Here is a 20,013-nt window from a genome sequence, read left to right as displayed (position 1 = left end):
GTGACAAACGCGGCAACTAAAATAGAAAATGAATCGGTAGCCAACAGAAGGTCATTAATGACTTTCAAGAAAGCAGTTCCCGTGCTGTGAAGTGTGGGGAAGCCCGACTGGAATTTTTCAACTACGTTTTTCATACTCAAATTAGCCACCAATTGCTTGAAAACAACAGTTCATTGCATCCTTGCAGTTGACTGTTCTGCCATAAGATACCTGAGTGTGTTACATTCCTCAGAAGTATATGGCAGATCCAGACATGCAGTACAGACTGAGTCAACACCATCGTGAGATGAGCAAGGCAGGCAGAGACCTTAAACACAAATAACACAGGATGACTAGCTGCTCAGGCATAAAATATCATATATACAATCAAAATGGCTCCCAACACGGTGGACCTTTTCATTCTAAAGACACACCTACAGTTTGACTTACTAACTAGGGCCTTGAGCTAGCCTACAGCACCAGGTTCGGTCTAGTAGGGCTTTCTCACTGACAACAGACAATTGACTTGTGAACCCTCTCAATCACGTGTGAATGTCAAAAACAAGACTACATGGTGAGGCAGCAGCAATGATTCCACCGGTGGAATTAGGGTGACCACATCTAAAATGCCCAAATGCAGGACAAAGGGAAAGATTCTGTGGGACATTCGCGGAACAGGGGACAGAATACATTTTTGGGGCAGGTTAATGGATCACGTTCAAATGGTGACATAGTTCTGCTGTATGAAGGTCACTGCCTGTTAAAAGGGCAACCCTGAGTTGCTACATCAATTTTTGGACTTATGTACCCATTGATTCTTGAAGAATGTACCGTGTAAATGCCTCATGAGCATAGTTCAGCTGTCGTACCCCATCAAAACCCAAAATATAACTTGTTTTATTGACTCCAATGTTTGTAAACATACTAAATGTAATCAACCTAAAAAAACATGATTAAAACTATTGATATCATGGATGGTCAGCCCTTGCACTTATAGCGTGGTGGATGGATTCGAGAGTGGTTGCATTTCTCAAGCCCCATCCCTCAGCTTTTTACTGAAACTGTGGCGGGGAGGACACTTTGTTAATGTTTCAGTTAAGGATTGCTGCTTTAAACACCTTTAATAGAGTCATAGTGTTATTATGTGGTGCAATCCTCTAGTGAGTGAGTTACTTTTGTGCTGTTAATATCAAGCAAAGTTGAGAAAGAAATTCTTAGTATTGCAAACAAAAATTATGATATTGAAGGCAAAACATAAACCCAAAGGTATTGATAGCAAAACGAAATATTGCAAGGAGTTTCTTTCAAAATGTGAGAACAAATGAACTTATATGGATGCCCCAAATATAGTTTCCAGTGATTTCTTTTGTATGATAACGCAATGAAATAAAACGTCTTTGGTTATGTTACCCTGGCCTTTGGTTATGTTACCCTGGCCTTTGGTTATGTTACCCTGGCCTTTGGTTATGTTACCCTGGCCTTTGGTTATGTTACCCTGGCCTTTGGTTATGTTACCCTGGCCTTTGCTTTTGCTGCCTTTTCTTTCCAGTTGCAAGTTTTGGCACATTCCAACAACATAGTACCCTGTATCCCACTGCTGGTTTGCCTCTGAAGCTAAACAGGGTAGGTCCTGGTTGGTCCCTAGATGGGACACCAGATGTAGGTGAAATGTACATATGAAACTTCACACACGTCCGACAACCATGTGTCTGATTCGTGAAGATTCCCCCCCACCACCCCCTTCTTTCTCTCTGAACAGTCAAAGGGAGTTAACTTCAGGCATTTGAAGACCCTCTGAAGTATTGCAGAATTATATTTTTCCTCTTTGTTATCTACATCCATTTAAGAATGCACATCTCCTCGCAATTGGTTGCTCTGTAAGCCTATCAAATGCATCAGGTCATTCTCCTGAAATCTGGAGGTCACCCCCCACCACACCACAGGAGGTTGGTGGCACTTTAATTGGGCAGAACAGGCTCATGGGAATGGTTTCCATGTGTTTGATGCCATTCCATTCACACCATTCCAGCCATTATTATGAGCCGTTCTCCCCTCCACTCACTAGTGGGGTCCAGGCTCTATTGCAATGTGATGATGCAGAGTGTAATGGACAGACACAGACAATGAGGTCTCACCACCTTGTTCTCGGTAAAGACAGTTTTAGCTTCATGAACTTAGTGCAACTCAGCTTACCCTATCATACAAATCTAAGGCTGTTTTGCCCCCCATTTAGTTTTTACATTGTCTACAATGTATAGCTCCAAATGTGTTTCCAACGATCATGTCAGTCTATTTGACCTTCAGGCATTCTGAATTTCAGAGTGGTTACCTAAGCCCCATCCCTAAGCGTACCAGCTTAGCAAACAAAGTGGAAGGGTCAGGCTGTTGAAATGAACACTTTCAAGTATGTAATTCACTGACATTTATAGCAATGAGCTCCAGTCAAAGATTTCCTCTTTCATCTGTAGCTCTAGCCTAGATAATACAAAAATGTGCTTTTGGATGGTATGCACATCCCCGTCACAAGAGGGCGACATGATACTTTGGTCGCTTCATGGGTTGTAGTTATCTTGACATTTTCCATGTCCCATGTATTTCTATTTTGTAGTACCCGCCAGGCCGGCATGTCACGTCTCGGCACATATTCACATTTTAACAAAAAAGACAGACGACAAAGGGGGAGGGCTCATAGCGATAAAGCAGGCCATCAAACAAAAGACTTATAGGCCAGACATCCACAGCAAACGAATCACAGGTAAACATTGAAACATATACTGAACAAAAATATAAACGCAACATGCAACAATTTCAAATATTTGATTGAGTTACAGTTCATAAATTCATTAGGCCCTAATCTATGGATTTCACATGACTGGGAATACAGATATGCATCTGTTGGTCACAGATACCTTTAAAAAAAGTTAGCGGTGTGGATCAGAAAACCAGTCAGTATCTGGTGTGACCACCATTTGCCTCATGCATGCAGTGCATGCTACACATCTCCTTCGCATAGAGTTGATAAGGCTGTTGATTGTGGGCTGTGAAATGTTGTCCCAGTCCTCTTCAATGTCTGTGCCAAGTTGCTGGATATTGGCGGGAACTGGAACACGCTGTCGTACACCTCGATCCAGAGCATCCCGGCACTCTGTTCACAACGTTGACACCAGCAAACCGCTCGCCCACACGACGCCATACACATGATCTGTGGTTGTGATTTTGGAGGCGGCTTATGGTAGAGAAATAAACATTACATTTTCTGGAAACAGCTCTGGTGGACATTCTTGCTGTCAGCATGTTTTTGCATGCTCACACAAAACTTGAGACATCTGTGGCATTGTATTGTGTGACAAAACGGCACATTTTAGAGTGGCCTATTATTGTCCCCAGTACAAGGTGCACCTATGTAATGAACATGCTGTTTAACCAGCTTCTTGATATGCCACGCCTGTCAGGTGGATGTATTATTTTGGCAAAAGAGAAATGTTCACTAACAGGGATGTAAACAAGTTTGTGCCATGTCTGGGGTATTTAATTTCAGCTCATGAAACATGGAACCAACACTTTACATGTTGCGTTTATATTTTCGCTCAGTGTATATGTTACAACTTTTATCACAAGCTGTAACGTATACATAAGGGAGAGTTATGGCTTTTTGCATTATCCAACTGTAGTTAATTATAAATGTAGGCAGTACTCACGTGGTTTCATCGAGCCGGAGACTGCAGATTCTTTTGTTCAAAAAAATCCATCAAAAAAACGAGGAAGACGGATAGACACTAGAGAATCAGGAAATCATTCTGCAGTCGTTAATTAGTCACCGAATTAGAAGTCAAATAATCGGAACTCAAGAGGTTTAGCAACTTTTAGTTGGAGAAAGCGAAAGTTTTTCATCGGTGTATTAGCTAGCTAACGTTAGTTAACGTTACCCAAGGTTTGTGTCTTTGTTGAGATATCGATAGCTCACACTAGCTGGCCTTAGTTAGTGACGTTAGCTGGCTAGCTAAATTAGCTAGCTAACTAATTCATTTTTTTATCCAGTGAAACCGTGCACTGTGTGGCTATTTTCGTATTTTCCCGTAGTTTAATAGTTGTCTGTTGTTCAGTAGGTAGTAGCCTCAGATTATGTTAGCACAAAGACAAAGAAATGCGGACAACTGGGTGCTAGAATTCATTACTAGCGCGAGTTGCTATGTTAATCGTGCCTAAGATAGGTGGCTTTCTAACTTGTGTGTACTTGGACTTGAATTTAACGTGTAAATGACAAGCCATTTACGCATAGGTTTCCTTTGACTGTTGACATGTCTTTCCTCTCAAGAGCATTGCGTTGTCAGCATTTCAGCAATAATAGTTTGGTTTCGGTTGTATTGATATCTAAATGCATGTCTGTGTTTTCACCCCCACTTTAATACAGATATTTTGACAAACATGCCACGCAAGAAGGTAACAGAAGTCTCAGGGAATGGTGGGATCAAGAGGAAGAGGGCAGGAGGCAAAAAGAAGGAACGGGAGTTCAGCAGTGATGATGAGTTTGACGATTATGAAGAGCAGGAGAACACAAAGAAACCTGGCAAGCCTGCTACAAAGTCAGGCCTTCAACCAGTCACTGTCGCGGACGATATCAAGGAAAAAATAGTAAGTCCTCCTGACCTGCATGAGGTTGTCGAACATTGTTCAGATAATCAAGGGAGGGGGTTTGTGATGTGACTATATAGAATTGTGGTTAATGTGAATGGAGAATGTAACAACCTGCTATTAGTCACTTGTAAATCAAGGGTGCTTATGCAGTGCTAGAACAAAACATCAAGAGAAACGTTAAGATAAAGCTGATCCCTGTATTGTCATTTCTACAGAAACTTGACTTACCTAAAGTCAAAGGTCAACTGCTCATTTTCGGTGCCACCAACTGGGATCTCATCGGAAGGAAAGAGGTGCCAAAAGCACAAGGTATAACCCTTCCCAGTCCTGTACATTGCTGTATGCAATACTCCATTCGGTTGTCCCTCAATAGCACTCGTGCTACCAACTTTGAAAGTAGTTTTTCCTGTCTTTCTACTGACAATCTTGAAGCAATCCTCATAATTGACTGCAGTATTGAACTGTTCCTGTTTCTTATCAAATCAAACTTTAAAGTGCATTTACAATCGCAGCAGAATTTACATTAAAATTGTGGTGTGTGGGGTCTCGCAGCGGCCTTCAGGAACCTAGGCCAGAACTTGTGGGGTCCTCACCGCTACGGCAGCATGAGTGACGTGCAGGTCAGCAGTGTGGTGTCTGGTCCCTGTGCTGCCCACAGCCTCCTAATCACCACTGAGGGCAAGCTCTGGAGCTGGGGTAGGAATGCTATACTGTAATAGCTCATAGTTTATACTGGTATGTATATGTTTCATAGATGTAATCATTCTAGCTTGTTTGAGTCCAGGAGAAAGGATCAATATTGACTTCTTTCTCCCTTTGTCAGGTCGAAATGAAAAGGGTCAGCTGGGTCACGGGGACACCAAGCGCCTGGAGGCCCCAAAGCTGATTGAGGCCCTCGCAGATGAAGTGGTGGTGGCTGCAGCCTGTGGACGCAACCACACCCTGGCATTGACAGAGGGTGGCACCGCCTACTCGTTTGGAGAGAACAAACTGGGCCAGCTGGGCCAGGGCAACCAAACAGATGCAGTCCTCAGTCCAGCCCTGGTAAGCAACATCAACCTCATTATTCATCAGCCTAATTATTGTGGCTGATTTATTATAGGTTTAATATGGCCACATGCTGAGCCTGTGCTTATGAAAGCTTCTCCTTTCCCCTCTCAGATCCAGTACAATGGGCAGCCCTTGGTCAAGGTGGCATGTGGGGCAGAGTTCAGCATGGTGGTGGACTGCAAAGGAAACCTCTACTCTTTCGGGTGCCCAGAGTATGGCCAGCTAGGTATGTACGCAACTAACGAGCAGGACTGGACAGATTTAAAATGTAAAAATGTTTTTCTAATGACACATTTTTAAGATTCATAATGACCCCTTCAAAAATCTTTCTAGATCAAACACTGGCATTGCACTTATTTTTGTTTTGGGTCACAGGACACAACTCTGACGGCAAGTTCATTGCCCGTGCCCAGCGCATCGAGTTTGACTGTGAGACCATTGCACGCCGCGTGGCCATCTTCATCGAGAAGAGTAAGGACGGCCAGGTGACGCCTGTACCTAACGTGGTGGTCCGAGACGTCGCCTGCGGAGGCAATCACACAGTGAGGAGGGAAGACCAGGACGCGTATTCAGTCTTGGAGAACGATCAGTTTGGCCTTTTTTAGATCATAATGAATAAAATTACATGTACATGGTGGACCTGATTCTAGATCAGCACTCCTACTCTGAGACACTTTATAAATACAGGCTCTGATCCCTATTGTCACAAATACCCCTTGAGACAGAAATGTGCATTTTAGAAATAGAAATCAAGCAATGATATAGAGCTTTTTGTCTCGCAATAGTGTTTGTGTATATTAGTGATGTTAGCGCGAGGTGTGTGTGTTTCCAGCTGATATTGGACTCCCAGAAGCGGGTGTTTTCCTGGGGCTTTGGTGGTTATGGACGGCTGGGTCACACGGAGCAGAAGGACGAGATGGTGCCCAGACTGGTGAAGCTCTTCGACTTCCCCGGGCGCGGGGCATCCCAAATCTACACTGGCTATCAGTGCTCCTTCGCTATAAATGAGATGGGTATGGGACACAATGCTTAACCCCTTGAATGTCGCACTGATGAGTAAATCTTTTTAGAATTATTTTATTTATTTCCCCTATTATCAATTTATACCACATTAACCAAGAATACTACCGTTACTTCCCCACGTCTGTTGCTCTACCTGATATACACTCGGTACAAAACATGTCTCTTTCCATGAGAGACTGACCAGGTGAAAGCGGCTATCTCTTATTGATGTCACCTGTTAAATCCACTTTAACCAGTGTAGATGATGGGGAGGTCTGGTTAAATAAGGATTTTTAAGCCTTGAGAAAATAGAGATGCGGATTGTGTATGTGTGCCATGCAGAGGGTGAATGGGCAAGAAAAAAGTGCAGTTGGAACGGTATGGTACGGGTATGGTAGTAGGTACCAGGCGTACCGGTTTGAGTGTGTCAAGAACTGCAATGCTGCTGGGTTTTTCACGCTCAACTGTTTCTCGTGTGTGTCAAGAATGGTCCACTACCCAAAGGACATCTAGCCAACTTGACACAACTGTGGGAAGCATTGGAGTCAACATGGGCCAGCAGCCCTGTGGAACGCTTTCAATACCTTTTAGAGTCCATGCCCCAACGAACTGAGGCTGTTCTGAGGGCAAAAGGTGGTGCAGGTCAATATTAGGAAGGTGTTCTTAATGTTTTGTACACTGAGTGTATATTGTAGTGATTTTTCAAGGGGTGTGCCAACTGATTTTGAACCTTACATCTGTCAGTCTAAACAATATAGCCATTACGCCATAGAGTTGGACAAATTTTGCTGGTGTTTTTTGATAAGGAAGCTACAATATTAACATTTTGTGTGCAGGAGGGCTGTTTTTCTGGGGGGTCACCAATACCTCGCGGGAGTCTACCATGTACCCCAAGGCTGTGCAGGACCTGTGTGGCTGGAAGGTCCGAAGTCTGGCGTGCGGGAAAAGCAGTATAGTTATTGCTGCAGACGACAGCACCATCAGCTGGGGACCCTCCCCCACCTTTGGAGAACTGGTAAGTTTTCATTGGTGTATTTATAAAGCAGACTTCTCACACCCAAAGTGCTGTAGCATTATAGAAATGTACTTGTGCTCAAGAGACTGCTGAATTGGCACACCTGTTCCGGCTTCACCTCTTATGACATGGGTTTTGTTACAGGGATACGGAGACAACAAGGCCAAGTCCTCCACTACTGCTCAGGAGGTGAAGACCCTGGATGGAGTTTACACTGAACAGGTGTGGAGCAGCAACCGAGAATGAAAACAGTGATGAATTTGAATTCCCACTTATGTATTCTGAAGATGGGAACTGCATTTAGGTACATGTTCACTCTGAAACTTTTTGTTGTTTGTGGTTGCAGGTGGTGATGGGATACGCACACTGCCTGGTCATCGCCAGACAGGATACTCCACAGGAAGAAGACAAGCTCAAGAAGCTGCCAGAGTACAACCCACGCACGCTCTGATAGGGCACCATCCAGCTGCCTCACTTTTTATTTAATTTTTTATTTTTACTCCAGAGACACCTGATTCTCTCCAGAATGCACCTGCCCTTTAGGTCACCTTTGTAAGTCATGATGGATGGCTGGGGAGGGTGGGCTCCCATGAATATGTATGCATACACTTTGAAAAACAAGTCTGGTCTAGGCCATAGATTCAGAGGTTAAATGAACAAAAATGTGCCACAACTAAGACTGAAAGAAATCTACTCTGGACAGAATACATCCTGCTCACAACGCCTGTCAGATTTCTACAGCTGGATAGAGGAACTCTACCACTCAACTCTCCCAAGCACATTATTCCTCTCTGGGTTCTACTCCTACCCCGAAATCCATGCAACTCCACTGAAGCGTTCACTATATTTTCATGAAGTCTTTTTTTGCTGTTGTTATTATCCTTCTGTTGAACTGATCAATGTCCTCTCCCTCACCATAACAGGTGCTACATCAGTCCTTCATTGGGCAGAGGTGAGGGATCACTTCAAGACCAACACTTCATGCCTTTTGAAATTGTCGTTTGGGGGTATGGAGTAAATGTGTTTGTTCCCAAAGATCAATTGCGGAATTTAGTTTTAATTTGTTCATGAAGTCCGTGGCAGTATTACTCTTTGTCAGGTCGATCTGTATGCATTGTCAAAACACAATGGGCATCTGAGACATTTGTGCCACAAAGTTGATGCTCTCCGGCCATTGACTTGTTTCATTCCTTGGTTTCTCTTCACTTGTATGATTAAATGTTGGCGTTGAGGATGCGCAACTGTCCCTCAAAGGCCAGTGTCTGCTTGTTGTCATTCCTGATGTTTTTTTTCCCTTTTTTCTCAGTGACTCCTTTTTAGCCTGGGAAACCAGCTGTGGACACTGCAGTCTTGGGAATGAAAACCATCATGAATGTGATTTTGGGAGGACTTGAGTTGTGTGCCTCTGTTTTAGTGTGAAACTACACTTTCTGCACTGCTGTTAATTCTTTTTCATAAACTTCTGTGTTGAGCATCCTAAATAATCCCATAGATTGTTATATTTGAAGGGGGGGGGGCATGATGTATGACGCTAACCTGGTATTCCAAATGATGTATTGGCTACTAAAGCCAACAACTTACTGCTGTGCCATGGAGTTTTGATGAAAACAGTGGAGGGGAAAAAATCTGAATCAAATGCTACTATTTATGCTGCCCTAATTTGAATTGTGTACAGAAAATGAAGCTCTGAGTAATAGTCTGTTTTTCTGGCACAATTTGGTGATAGCGCAGATGCCTTCAGAAAGCCTTGGTTTCCCCATTTACTAGTGGAAACACCACTGGTAGGAAAATGCCGATTTTTTTTTTTATTGAATTTGTCTGTAGATCTCTCAATTACAGTAATCTAGCCGTGAGAAGAAGAAAAAAAGCATTGTTGTACAGTGCATTCGGAAAGTATTCAGACCCCTTTTTCCACATTTTGGTACATTTGTATTCAAATGAATTCAAATTATCCCCCCCCCCTGCAATCTACACGCACATAATGACAAGGCAAATGCAGGTTGACATTATTGCACATTTTATTATAAAAAAAAAAAATCGCAAGTATTCAGATCCTTTACCGAGTACTTTATTGAAGCACCTTTGGCAGCAATTACAGCCTCGAGTCTTCTTGGGAATGACGCCACAAGCTTGGCACACCTGTATTTTGGGAGTTTCTCCCATTCTTCTCTGCAGATCCTCATGCTCTTTCAGGTTGGATGGGGAGTGTCGCTGCACAGCGATTTTCAGGTATCCAGAGATGTTCAATCGGGTTCAAGTCTGGGCTCTGGCTGGGCCACTCAAGGACATTCAGAGACTTGTCCCAAAGCCACTCCTGTGTTCTCTTGGCTGTGTGCTTAGGGTCGTTCTTCTGTTGGAAGGAAACTTTCACCCCAGTCGGAGGTCCTGAGCGCTTTAGAGCAGGTTTTCATCAAGGATCTCTACTTTGCTACATTCATCTTTCCCTTGATCTGACTAGTCTGCCACCACCATTCTTCACTGTAGGGATGGTGCGAGGTTTCCTCTTAACGTGACGCTTGGCATTCAGGCCAAAGAGTTCAATCTTGGTTCCATCAGACCAGAGAATCTTGTTTTCATGGTCTGAGAGTCCTTTAGGTGCCTTTTGGCAAACTCCCGAGTGGGCTTTCATGTGCCTTTTACTGAGGAGTGGCTTCAGTCTGGCCGCTCTACCATAAAGGCCTGATTGGTAGAGTGCTTCAGAGATGGTTGTCCTTCTGGAAGGTTCTCCCATCTCCACAGAGCAACTCTGGAGCTCTGTCAGAGTGGCCATCGGGTTCTTGGTCACCAAGGCCCTTTTCCCGATTGCTCAGTTTGGCCGGGCCATCAGCTCTAGGAAGAGACTTGGTGGTTCCAAACTTCTTCCATTTAAGAATGGAGGCCACAGAGTTCTTGGGGACCTTCAATGCTGCAGACTTTTTTTGGTACCTTTCTCCAGATCTGTGCCTCGACACAATCCTGTCTCAGAGCTCTACAGACAATTCCTTCGACCTCATGGCTTGGTTTTTGCTCTGACGTGCATGGTCGACCTTAAACATGTGTGTGCCTTTCCAAATCATGTCCAATCAATTGAATTTACCACAGGTGGACCAAGTTGTTGAATCATCTCAATGACGATCAATGGAAACAGGATGCACCTGAGTTCAATTTTGAGTCTCATTGCAAATGGTGAATATTTATGTAAATATCAGGTATTTCTAAAAAAAAATATATACATTTGCTAAACTTTCTGAACCTGTTTTTGCTTTGGAAGCTTAGAGATCTATAATTATTCTGTGAGGCGGGATCTGGATTGGGATTTTTAATGAGGTTGGACCAGAGCAGTGTTAAAGTAGGCTGGAACAGAGCCAGAGGTCAGACAGAATGTTGGGGCCAACAGTATGCATAAACCTCTTTTAGTAGTCTAGTAGGGACCATGTCACAGGGGTAGGAAGAAGTCGCCACACTACATACACTAGGGGACAGTTCCTTGCATTCTCGCCATTGACTCTTCTGCCATATGCTACCTGAGTGTGTTACATTCTTCAGGGGTGTGTGGCAGATCCAGATATGCAGTACAGACTGATTCCACAGGCAGGCAGGGACCTCAAACACACAACACAGGATTCCTATCCTCTCACGCATGAAAAATCATGACAACTAATACTCTTAAGCAAAATGGCTCCCAACAAGGTGGACTTTTTATTTCTTAAAGACATGCCCAGAGTATACTGTGGTCAGGTCTTTATCTCAAGAACGCTTAGCAACAAAACGGCTGTAGCAGAATGCAAACGTTCTGATAAGTGAACGTGGTACCAGTGTGCTGTTTGAGGGGTCATATTACACGTTTAGCTCTCAAAACTCAATCCAGTGCATGGATTGTTTGGCCGAAGGGAATCCCAGTCAGTGGCTGGCTCTATACTCCCATACCAAGGACGTTACTCAATCAAAACCTCTATCCTGGTTTCTGGGATGTAGGTTGTAAACAACATTGCCCCACTGCAGCAAGAAAGTAAAAACAATATATACCATTTCGGTTTTTTTTTATTCACCCAAAGGTTGTGTTGATAACGAACCCAAATGTGCATTCTTGCAGCACACAAAGAATGTTGTTTTGAACCTGGGGACCAAGTTTGACTTACTAAGGCTTGCTCTGTAAGCCTATGCAGTCACTTTCCTGAAATATGGAGGTCACCCCCACCACCATACACACCTTCCCATCCTCCCTAGTGGGGTCCAGGCTTTGTTGCAATACGATGATACAGAGAGTAATGAACAGTCACAGCATCCAGGGAGGGCTGTAGATGTCCTCTGTACGGTCCACTCTCACACAACAGGGTTGGCCCTGAGCTCCTGGCTCTAACCACACAAAGGCAGTCACTAGTTTCTGCTCCCACACTAGGATCAGGAAACTACCCTTTATCTATGGTTTAGCGCTCTCCCTCCGTTTCCCTCTCTCCCTGCAGTGCATTAACAGGCGCAGAACCTACACTACTGAGGTACAAATACTCACAACACCCCATCAGCCAATCAGCAGCATAGGTTCAGCATTTCCACCAATCACAGCTTTGTGTGAATCCTGGGACCTCATTCTCAAAACGTGGGCTGGGATAAGGAGGAGAGCATTGTCAGAGGCAAGACTGGCACCTATAGGCCTTTACTAAGTAACGCTGGCACAATGTATCAACTCATTATACTATCGAAGTCACATTAAGATTTCCCACTGTTCAATGGTCAATTACTTGATGATACCCACTGATTCTTGAAAAATATTTGTATTGTTTATTGTTTTACCTTAACCTATCATACAAATCTATAGTTTTTTTGCCGCATTTTTTGTATACATTATCTACAATGTATAGCTCCAAATATGTTTCCAACGATCATGTCAGTCTAATTGACCTTCAGGCATTCTGAATTTTATAGTGGTTACCTAAACCTCATCCTAAATTTAGTAGCTTAGTAAACAAAGTGGCAGGGTCAGGCTGTTGAAATTAACACTTTCAAAGTATGTAATTCACTGACATTTGGCAATGAGCTCTAGTATAAGATTTCCCCTTTCATCTTTGGCTCTAGCCTAAATAATCTCGAATTTGCATTTGTTAAAAATAAATCAAAATCCACTCTTGGATGGTATGCACATCCCCGTCACAAGAGGGCGACATGATACTTTGGTCGCTTCATGGGTTGTAGTTTTCTTTACATTTTCCAAGTCCTATTCTATTTTGTAGTACCAACCGGGCCGGCATGTCACGTCTCTGCACATATTTACATTTTAACAAAAAAGACAGACGACAAAGGGGGAGGGATCATAGCGATAAAGCAGACCATCAATCAAAAGATTTATAGGCCAGACATCCACAGCAAACGAATCCCAGGTAAACATAAAAACATATGTGTTACAACTTGCATCACACGCTGTAACGTTAATATACATAAGGGAAAGTTGTACGTATTTTACGAGTTATGGCTTTTTGCATTTTATGACTGTAGTTAATTATAAACATAGGCAGTACCCATGTGGTTTCATCGAGCCGGAGACTGCAGATTCTTTTGTTTTAAAAAAAGATTTTAAAAACTAGGAAGACGGACAGGTACGAGAGAATAAGGAAACCCCTCTGCAGACGTTAATTAATTAGTCACAGAATTAGATTGAAGATAATCGGAAGACTGGTTCCTATATAGTTCAATGTGGTTGTTACACAGGAATCTGAACAGATTCGGGGGAGTGGGTGTGCATTTGTAACGACGAACAGCTGACACAAGCTTAGTTAATTTTCATTTTCTACTATCAAGGTATAATTTCGAATCGGTTTTTGTATTGACGAAACGTGAATAAATCCGGTGGAGGTGGTTGAGCAACACTGGGCTGTGACTGGAACAGAGATGGATGGAAAGGTAGGCGGGTTAGGAGTTGAGGAGGACCGGATGGAGTGGAAAAGGTGGAGGTAGAGTAGTAAAGGTTAAGAAGAAGAGGACGCCTGAGGAGCCTTTGCAGGTCTTGTGGGGGGAGAGTAGTGATGACGGAGGTTCGGTTCGCAGTGTTGTATTGGCGTTCAAGGTGTTGGTGAAATTTAAGGACCATATTCAGATGGTTTAATGGTAGCATGTACAGGTTGCAGGTGTGATTACAGGGCACAGTGGAAATCTTAGGCTTTGAGCTCCAAAATGCAGCACTAGGGAAATAAAATAATGAAAATGGTAAAATAAACAATATGCATAATAACAAAGGTGGCAGTGATGAATAAATACATTTCTATTGGGGTGGAGGCAGAATAAAGACTATTGAGGGGGTGGGGTGGAATGACCATAGGGGGGGACAGCAGCATGATCATTGAGTGAAATAAAAACAAAAAAGTAATAATATACATATTAACAACTGCAACAGTGATGAATGTCATTATGGGGAGGGGGGTTGCTGGTAGCGGGTGAAGGTCCATACGGGGAGTAGCAGGGGAGCGGGGAGCAGGTAGCTTACTAGTGGTGGCTATTCAGCATCCTGAGGGTATAAACTGAAGGACTGGACAACAGTTTTTGCCATGATGCTCCTGTTCTACCTGCGTCTGAGTGATTTGAAGCGGGTAGAACAGGGCATGGCTTGGGTCGCTGGGGTCCCTGATGATCTTCTTTGCCTTCCTGCGTCACCTGGTGGTGTAGGTGTCCTGTAGGGCAGGGAGTGTGCTCCCAGTGGTGCGTTCGACTGCACGTTTTAACATCTTCTGAAGAGCCTTGCGGTGTGCAGCGGTGGAGTTGCCGTGCCGGGCTGTGATGCAGCCCGACAGTGTGCTCTCTGGTGCTCCTGTAGAACATTGTGAGCATCAGCATCCTTAGGTTAAATAGTCGCTGTCGTGCCTTCTTCACTACGGGGACCGTGTGTTTAGACCATTTCAGATTCTCTCAGATGGTTACGCCGAGGAATTTGAAGTTATTGATCGTCGTACACAGCGGCGCCCCGTTGATGAGGTGGAGCCACGGCGGTCTGTACAATCACTTTGACTTGGGATTTGGAGAGTAAAGTAGGAGAGGATGTGTCTGCCGAAGCTCTTCGTGATGGAAGTTTGGTGGTGCTGTGTTTCAATGTTAAACAGTATGAGAAGGAGCTCAAACTCAAGCAGGTATGTAAACGTGTGGTTGATAGTAGCATGCCGGACGGCAGTGGGTGAAGGGACTTATTACAGGAGTTCCATAAATGAACGTGAAAGAAATAAAGGACCACTTGAAGGGAGGCTCTCTTATTGAGGCAAAGTGCCTGCAGGTGACACAAAATGGGAAGAAGGTGGATAGCTTGTCAGTGCTACTAAGATTGGGTTTATGAGTTACTATGTGCGACCATGCCGAAACCATTGCGTTGCTATAACTGTCAACGGTTTGGGCACGTTGCGGCGGTGTGTATAGGCAAAAGGAGATGTGTGGGGGAGAACATGCATGTGGAGATGGGGTCCAGTTAAAGTGCTGGTAAAAAATCATCTGTCCTCGTTTGCAACACTCACTACCGAGTTCAAAACTGCCTCTGGAAGCAATGTCAGCACAGTAACAGATCGTCGGGAGATTCATAAAATGGGTTTCCATGGCCGAGCAGCCGCACACAAGCCTAAGCTCATCGTGCACAATGCCAAGTGTCGGCTGGAGTGGTGTAAAACTCGCCGCAATTGGACTCTGGAGCAGTGGAAACGCTTTTTCTGGCGTAATGAATTATGCTTCACCATATGTCAGTCCGACGGACAAAGCTATGTTTGGCGGATGTCAGGAGAACGCTACCTGCCTGACTGCATAGTGCCACTACCAACTGTAAAGTTTAGTGGAGGAGGAATAATGGTCTGGTGCTGTTTTTCATGGTTCGGTCTAGGCCCCTTAGTTCTAGTGAAGAGAAGTCTTAATGCTACAGTATACAATTGCATTCTAGACAATTTTGGGCTTCCAACTATGTGCCAACAGTTTGGGGTAGGCCCTTTCCTGTTTCAGCATGATAATGCCCCCATGCACAAAGCGAGGTCCATACAGAAATGGTTTGTCGAGATTGTTGTGGAAGAACTTGACTGGCCAGCACAGAGCCCTGACATCAACTCCATCGAGCACCTTTGGTGTGAATTGGAACACCGACTGTGAGCCAGGCCTAATCTCCCAACATCAGTGCCACTAATGCTCTTGTGGCTGAATGGAAGCAAGTCCCCACAGTAATGTTCCAACGTCTAGTGGAAAGCCTTCCCAGAAGAAGAGTGGAGGCTGTTATAGCAGCAAAGAGGGGACCAACTCCATATTAATGCCCATGATTTTGGAATGAGATGTTTGACGAACAGGTGTCCACATACCTTTGGATATGTAGTGTAACTTGGGATCACAGGACTGACATGGGAAAATGTACAGGATGACCTCCATAAGATTATCAGTCCAGCCAGGAATCATGTATTGGTTAATTATCATAATGGTGTTAATCCCTCAATGGAATGCCAGAAGTTTGATGGCTAATGGTGTCTTGAGGAGTTACCAGCCGAACCTGACGTGATATGTCTCCAGGGGACCTGGCTTAAACCTACTCTCAATTTTGTATTACAAGGTTGTGTTGCAGTCTGTAGAGATAGGGGGGCAGGGGAGGAAGAGGGTGTGTTTCCTTTATAAAGCGAGGGGTCCCATATAGGTGTGTGGGAGTTGAACAGGATTATGTAGTGTTAGAGGTGTGGTTGGCAGGGGGGGTATGGAAATAGTGAACTTTTACAACCTGTGTAAGAGACTAGAGTTGATGGCCCTTGGGAATGTAGAAGGTCAAGATAGGAGACTGGTAATGTGGTGTGGGGATGTTAGTGCTCATAGTACACTCTGGGGAGGGTTACGGACTGATGTAAATGGACAAGTGTTGGAGGAACTACTGGATGAGAAAGATCTTGAGTCTTAATGCCGGCCGGGGAATCAGGATTGACCCAGTAACTGGAAAGGAATCTGCTCTGGATCTTACCTTGATCTCAAGTTCAATGGCAGGCAGATGTAATTGGGAGTTTTTTTGGAGGAATCTACAGGGGGTACGGATCACTATCCTGTCGTGCGCTGTAGGCTTGAGGGTGAGAGATTCAGTAGGAAATGGATTGAGGGGATGGATATTTGGGAAAGCAGAGTGGGCTTAGTTTCAGGAGTTAAGTAAACAGGCGCTGTCTAAGGTCGATCTCAATTCAGATACAGAAAGAGTTAATGTCCCCTGGTGGACTGAGGAGTGTAGAGAAGCAGTGAAGAGTAGGAACAGGGCTTTCAGAATGTTGAAATGGTCCCATAATCACCAGCACCTGATTCAGTATAAACAAGCACAAACAGTAGTAAGGAGGATCATTAGGACAGCTAAGAGGAAGTGTTGGCGCCGGGTTCTGTGGATACATAGGCAGGACCACTCCTATGGGGGATGAGTGGGTCAGATGGGATTGGGATCTCCCTGTGCTGTGGGGAGATATGGAGAAGGCAGATATGTTAGCCCAGGCATTTTAAGGTGCATTGCTAAAATAATCTGACAGCAGCTTCGGAGGAGGACATCCTGCAGCAGACTGTAGTGGTGCCGCTACGGAAACCAGGGAAAGACCCAACTAGCCCTTTTAATAAGCTGTAGGCCGATAGTATTAACATCTCATGTATTTAAACTTATGGAAATGGGAAATGCTGACTTACTTTCTGGAGTGTAGAAGACTAAGGTCACCAGATCAAAGTGGGTTCAGGAAAGGCAGGATCCTGTACTGTGCTTTGAGTCAGTCATACGGAAGGCACAGGCAATAAGGAGGTGGTGGTAGCCGTTGTCTTTGATGTAGAAAAGGCTTATGATGTGGAAGGAAGGCCTACTCATCAAGCTGGATAACATGGGGTGTGGAGTAGAGGTCGACCGATTATGATTTTTCAATGGCGATACCGATTATTGGAGGACCAAAAAAGCCGATACCGATTAATCAGACAATTTTTTTTATTTATTTGTTATAATGACAATTACAGCAATAATGAATGAACACTTATTTTAACTTAATATAATACATCAATAAAATCCATTTAGCCTCAAGTAAATAGTGAAACATGTTCAATTTGGTTTAAATAATGCAAAAACAAAGTGTTGGAGAAGAATGTAGAAGTGCTATGTAAGAAAGCTAACATTTCAGTTCCTTGTTCAGAACATGAGAACATATGAAAGCTGGTGGTTTCTTTTATCATGAGTCTTCAATATTCTCAGGTAAGAAGTTTTAGGTTGTAGTTATTATAGGAATTATAGGACTAGTTCCCTCTATACCATTTGTATTTCATTAACCTTTAACTATTGGATGTTCTTATAGGCACTTTAGTATTGCCAGTCTAACAGTATAGCTTCCGTCCCTCTCCTCGCTCCTCCCTGGGCTCGAACCAGCAACACAACGACAATTAGCGCATGCTAACTAGCTAGCCATTTCACTTCGGTTACACGAGCCTCATCTCGGGAGTTGACAGGCTTGAAGTCATAAACAGCGCAATGCTTGACACACAACGAAGAACTGCTGGCAAAACGCATGAAAGTGCTGTATGAATGAGTGTTTACGCGCCTGCTTCTGCTAACCACCTCTCAGTCAGATACTTGTATGCTCAGTCAGATTATATGCAACGCAGGACACGCTAGATAATATCTAGTAATATCATCAACCATGTGTAGTTAACTAGTGATTATGATTGATTGTTTTTTATAAGATAAGTTTAATGCTACTTAGCAACTTACCTTGGCTTACTGCATTCGCGTAACAGGCAGTCTCCTTGTGGAGTGCAACGAGAGAGAGAGGCAGGTCGTTATTGCGTTGGACTAGTTAACTGTAAGGTTGCAAGATTGGATCCCCCGAGCTGACAAGGTGGAAATCTGTCGTTCTGCCCCTGAACAGGCAGTTAACCCACCGTTCCTAGGCCGTCATTGAAAATAAGAATGTGTTCTTAACGGACTTGCCTAGTTACATAAAGGTATAAAAATAAATCGGTGCCCAAAAATACCGATTCCCGATTGTTATGAAAACTTGAAATCGGCCCTAATTAATCCGCCATTCCGATTAATCGGTCGACCTCTAGTTTGGAGGAAGGGTTTATAATTAGATAATGTGTTTTCTTTTTGGGCGATCAATACAAGTGAGTGTGGGGAGCTCTGTCAGAAAGCTATGAGGTAGATAATGGTACATTCCGGGAAGTGTCATTAGTCTTTTGTTGTTCTCTATTATGATTGATGATGCATTCTCCCAGGTGAGACCTGATATTGGAAGGTCGTTAATTGCGGATGATGTCGAAGAGAGGGAGAAATATTACCCATACAGTCAGAAGAGTTCGAGTGATTAATGAAGTAGAGCAGTGGTCCCTCAGGTAGGGCTTCAAGTTTTCAGTTGAGAAAACAGACTGTGTTTCTTTCTAGAAGGAAGGTTGGGGAGTAAAAATACTTGGACGTTGTATGGAAGGAATCTGGAGAGGGTGGGATGGTTTAGGTTCTTGGGGGTCTGGTTTGACACTCGAGTGACATGGGCAGAGCATATTAACAGAGTACTTGTCAAAGGAAAGAAAATATTGAATGTGATGCGTTGCTTGTCAGGAATGGAGTGGGGGGGCAGATAGAATGGTGTCAAATGCTATATATAGTGCTGTTAAAGTCATCACTGGATTATGGAAGTATGGCATATGGATCAGCAGCTCAGACATCTTTAAAAAAAAGTTCAGATGTAATCCAGCTTCAAGCCCTAAGAATATGTTCTGGAGCACTCAAGACCTTTCCGATGGCATCGATGCAGGTAGAGTTGGGAGAGATGTTGTTTAAAATTAAGAAGACATTACCTATTGGGTAAATCTACAAGGACATAAGGTTACACCCGCTACAAGAAAATGTACTCCTAGAACATTAACGAAATCTGAATACAATTATTTGGGTGGATAGGCAATGGTATGGCGAGAGAGATGGGGTTGTTTGCGAGGGAGTTTAGCCCCTCTGTGGTTCTTCCTACTGATTGCGAGGGTAAGATATGGGAGGACAGGTGCAGCTTTTAGTGTTACTGAGTTTAAAAAGAGCAACGGATCATTTATCTGTTTGCACAATGGAGTTGTTGGCCATACTGTTGGCTGCAGAGTGGGTGGAGGAGGAGTAGTCTTCTGCTCTGACTCCTGTGCAGCACTGATGAGCGTAACTTAATACACCCTGTGTGCTACGAGATGCAAATGATGAGGTTTTGTAGTACTTGTATAGGGTGAAACAGGTTGGGGGTATTTGTGATGTTCCTCTGGGTACCAGCTCCAGTGGGAGTAGAGGGAAAGGAGGAGGTAGGTGGGTGTTATCACCAAGCAGGCTCTTAAACATCCTAATGTTGAGATGGAATTGTGAATTAGTAAAGCAGAAGCCAAGCGGT

The 20,013-nt window shown here is 43.9% G+C and overlaps 1 protein-coding gene across 1 annotated transcript; it reads left to right on the top strand.

Annotated features, from left to right (window-relative positions):
• Window positions 1-3,669: 3,669 nt before the first annotated feature.
• LOC109907861 (protein RCC2 homolog) lies at window positions 3,670-9,727 on the top strand. Its single transcript, XM_020506110.2, has 11 exons — window positions 3,670-3,910; window positions 4,391-4,611; window positions 4,830-4,923; window positions 5,167-5,310; window positions 5,438-5,658; window positions 5,776-5,890; window positions 6,040-6,206; window positions 6,497-6,677; window positions 7,503-7,681; window positions 7,826-7,903; window positions 8,028-9,727. The coding sequence occupies exons 2-11, from the start codon at window positions 4,405-4,407 to the stop codon at window positions 8,130-8,132; spliced, it is 1,491 nt and encodes a 496-aa protein (XP_020361699.1). The 5' UTR covers window positions 3,670-3,910; window positions 4,391-4,404; the 3' UTR covers window positions 8,133-9,727.
• The last annotated feature ends 10,286 nt before the right edge of the window (window positions 9,728-20,013 follow it).

Source organism: Oncorhynchus kisutch, linkage group LG17, assembly GCF_002021735.2.
Source record: "Oncorhynchus kisutch isolate 150728-3 linkage group LG17, Okis_V2, whole genome shotgun sequence".
NCBI classification, from domain to species: domain Eukaryota; kingdom Metazoa; phylum Chordata; class Actinopteri; order Salmoniformes; family Salmonidae; genus Oncorhynchus; species Oncorhynchus kisutch.
The sequence above is the reverse complement of the archived record's forward strand: the minus strand, read 5'-3'. Positions and strand labels throughout refer to the sequence as shown.

What these genes read in the sequence shown, in the direction of transcription:
- LOC109907861 (XM_020506110.2), top strand. Translation starts at nt 4,405, where the DNA reads ATGCCACGCAAGAAGGTAACAGAAGTCTCAGGGAATGGTGGGATCAAG. An exon ending in AGAGGTGCCAAAAGCACAAG is followed by an intron (nt 4,924 to 5,166) that starts GTATAACCCTTC and finishes GGGGTCTCGCAG; the next exon opens with CGGCCTTCAGGAACCTAGGC. An exon ending in CCTGCGGAGGCAATCACACA is followed by an intron (nt 6,207 to 6,496) that starts GTGAGGAGGGAA and finishes GTGTGTTTCCAG; the next exon opens with CTGATATTGGACTCCCAGAA.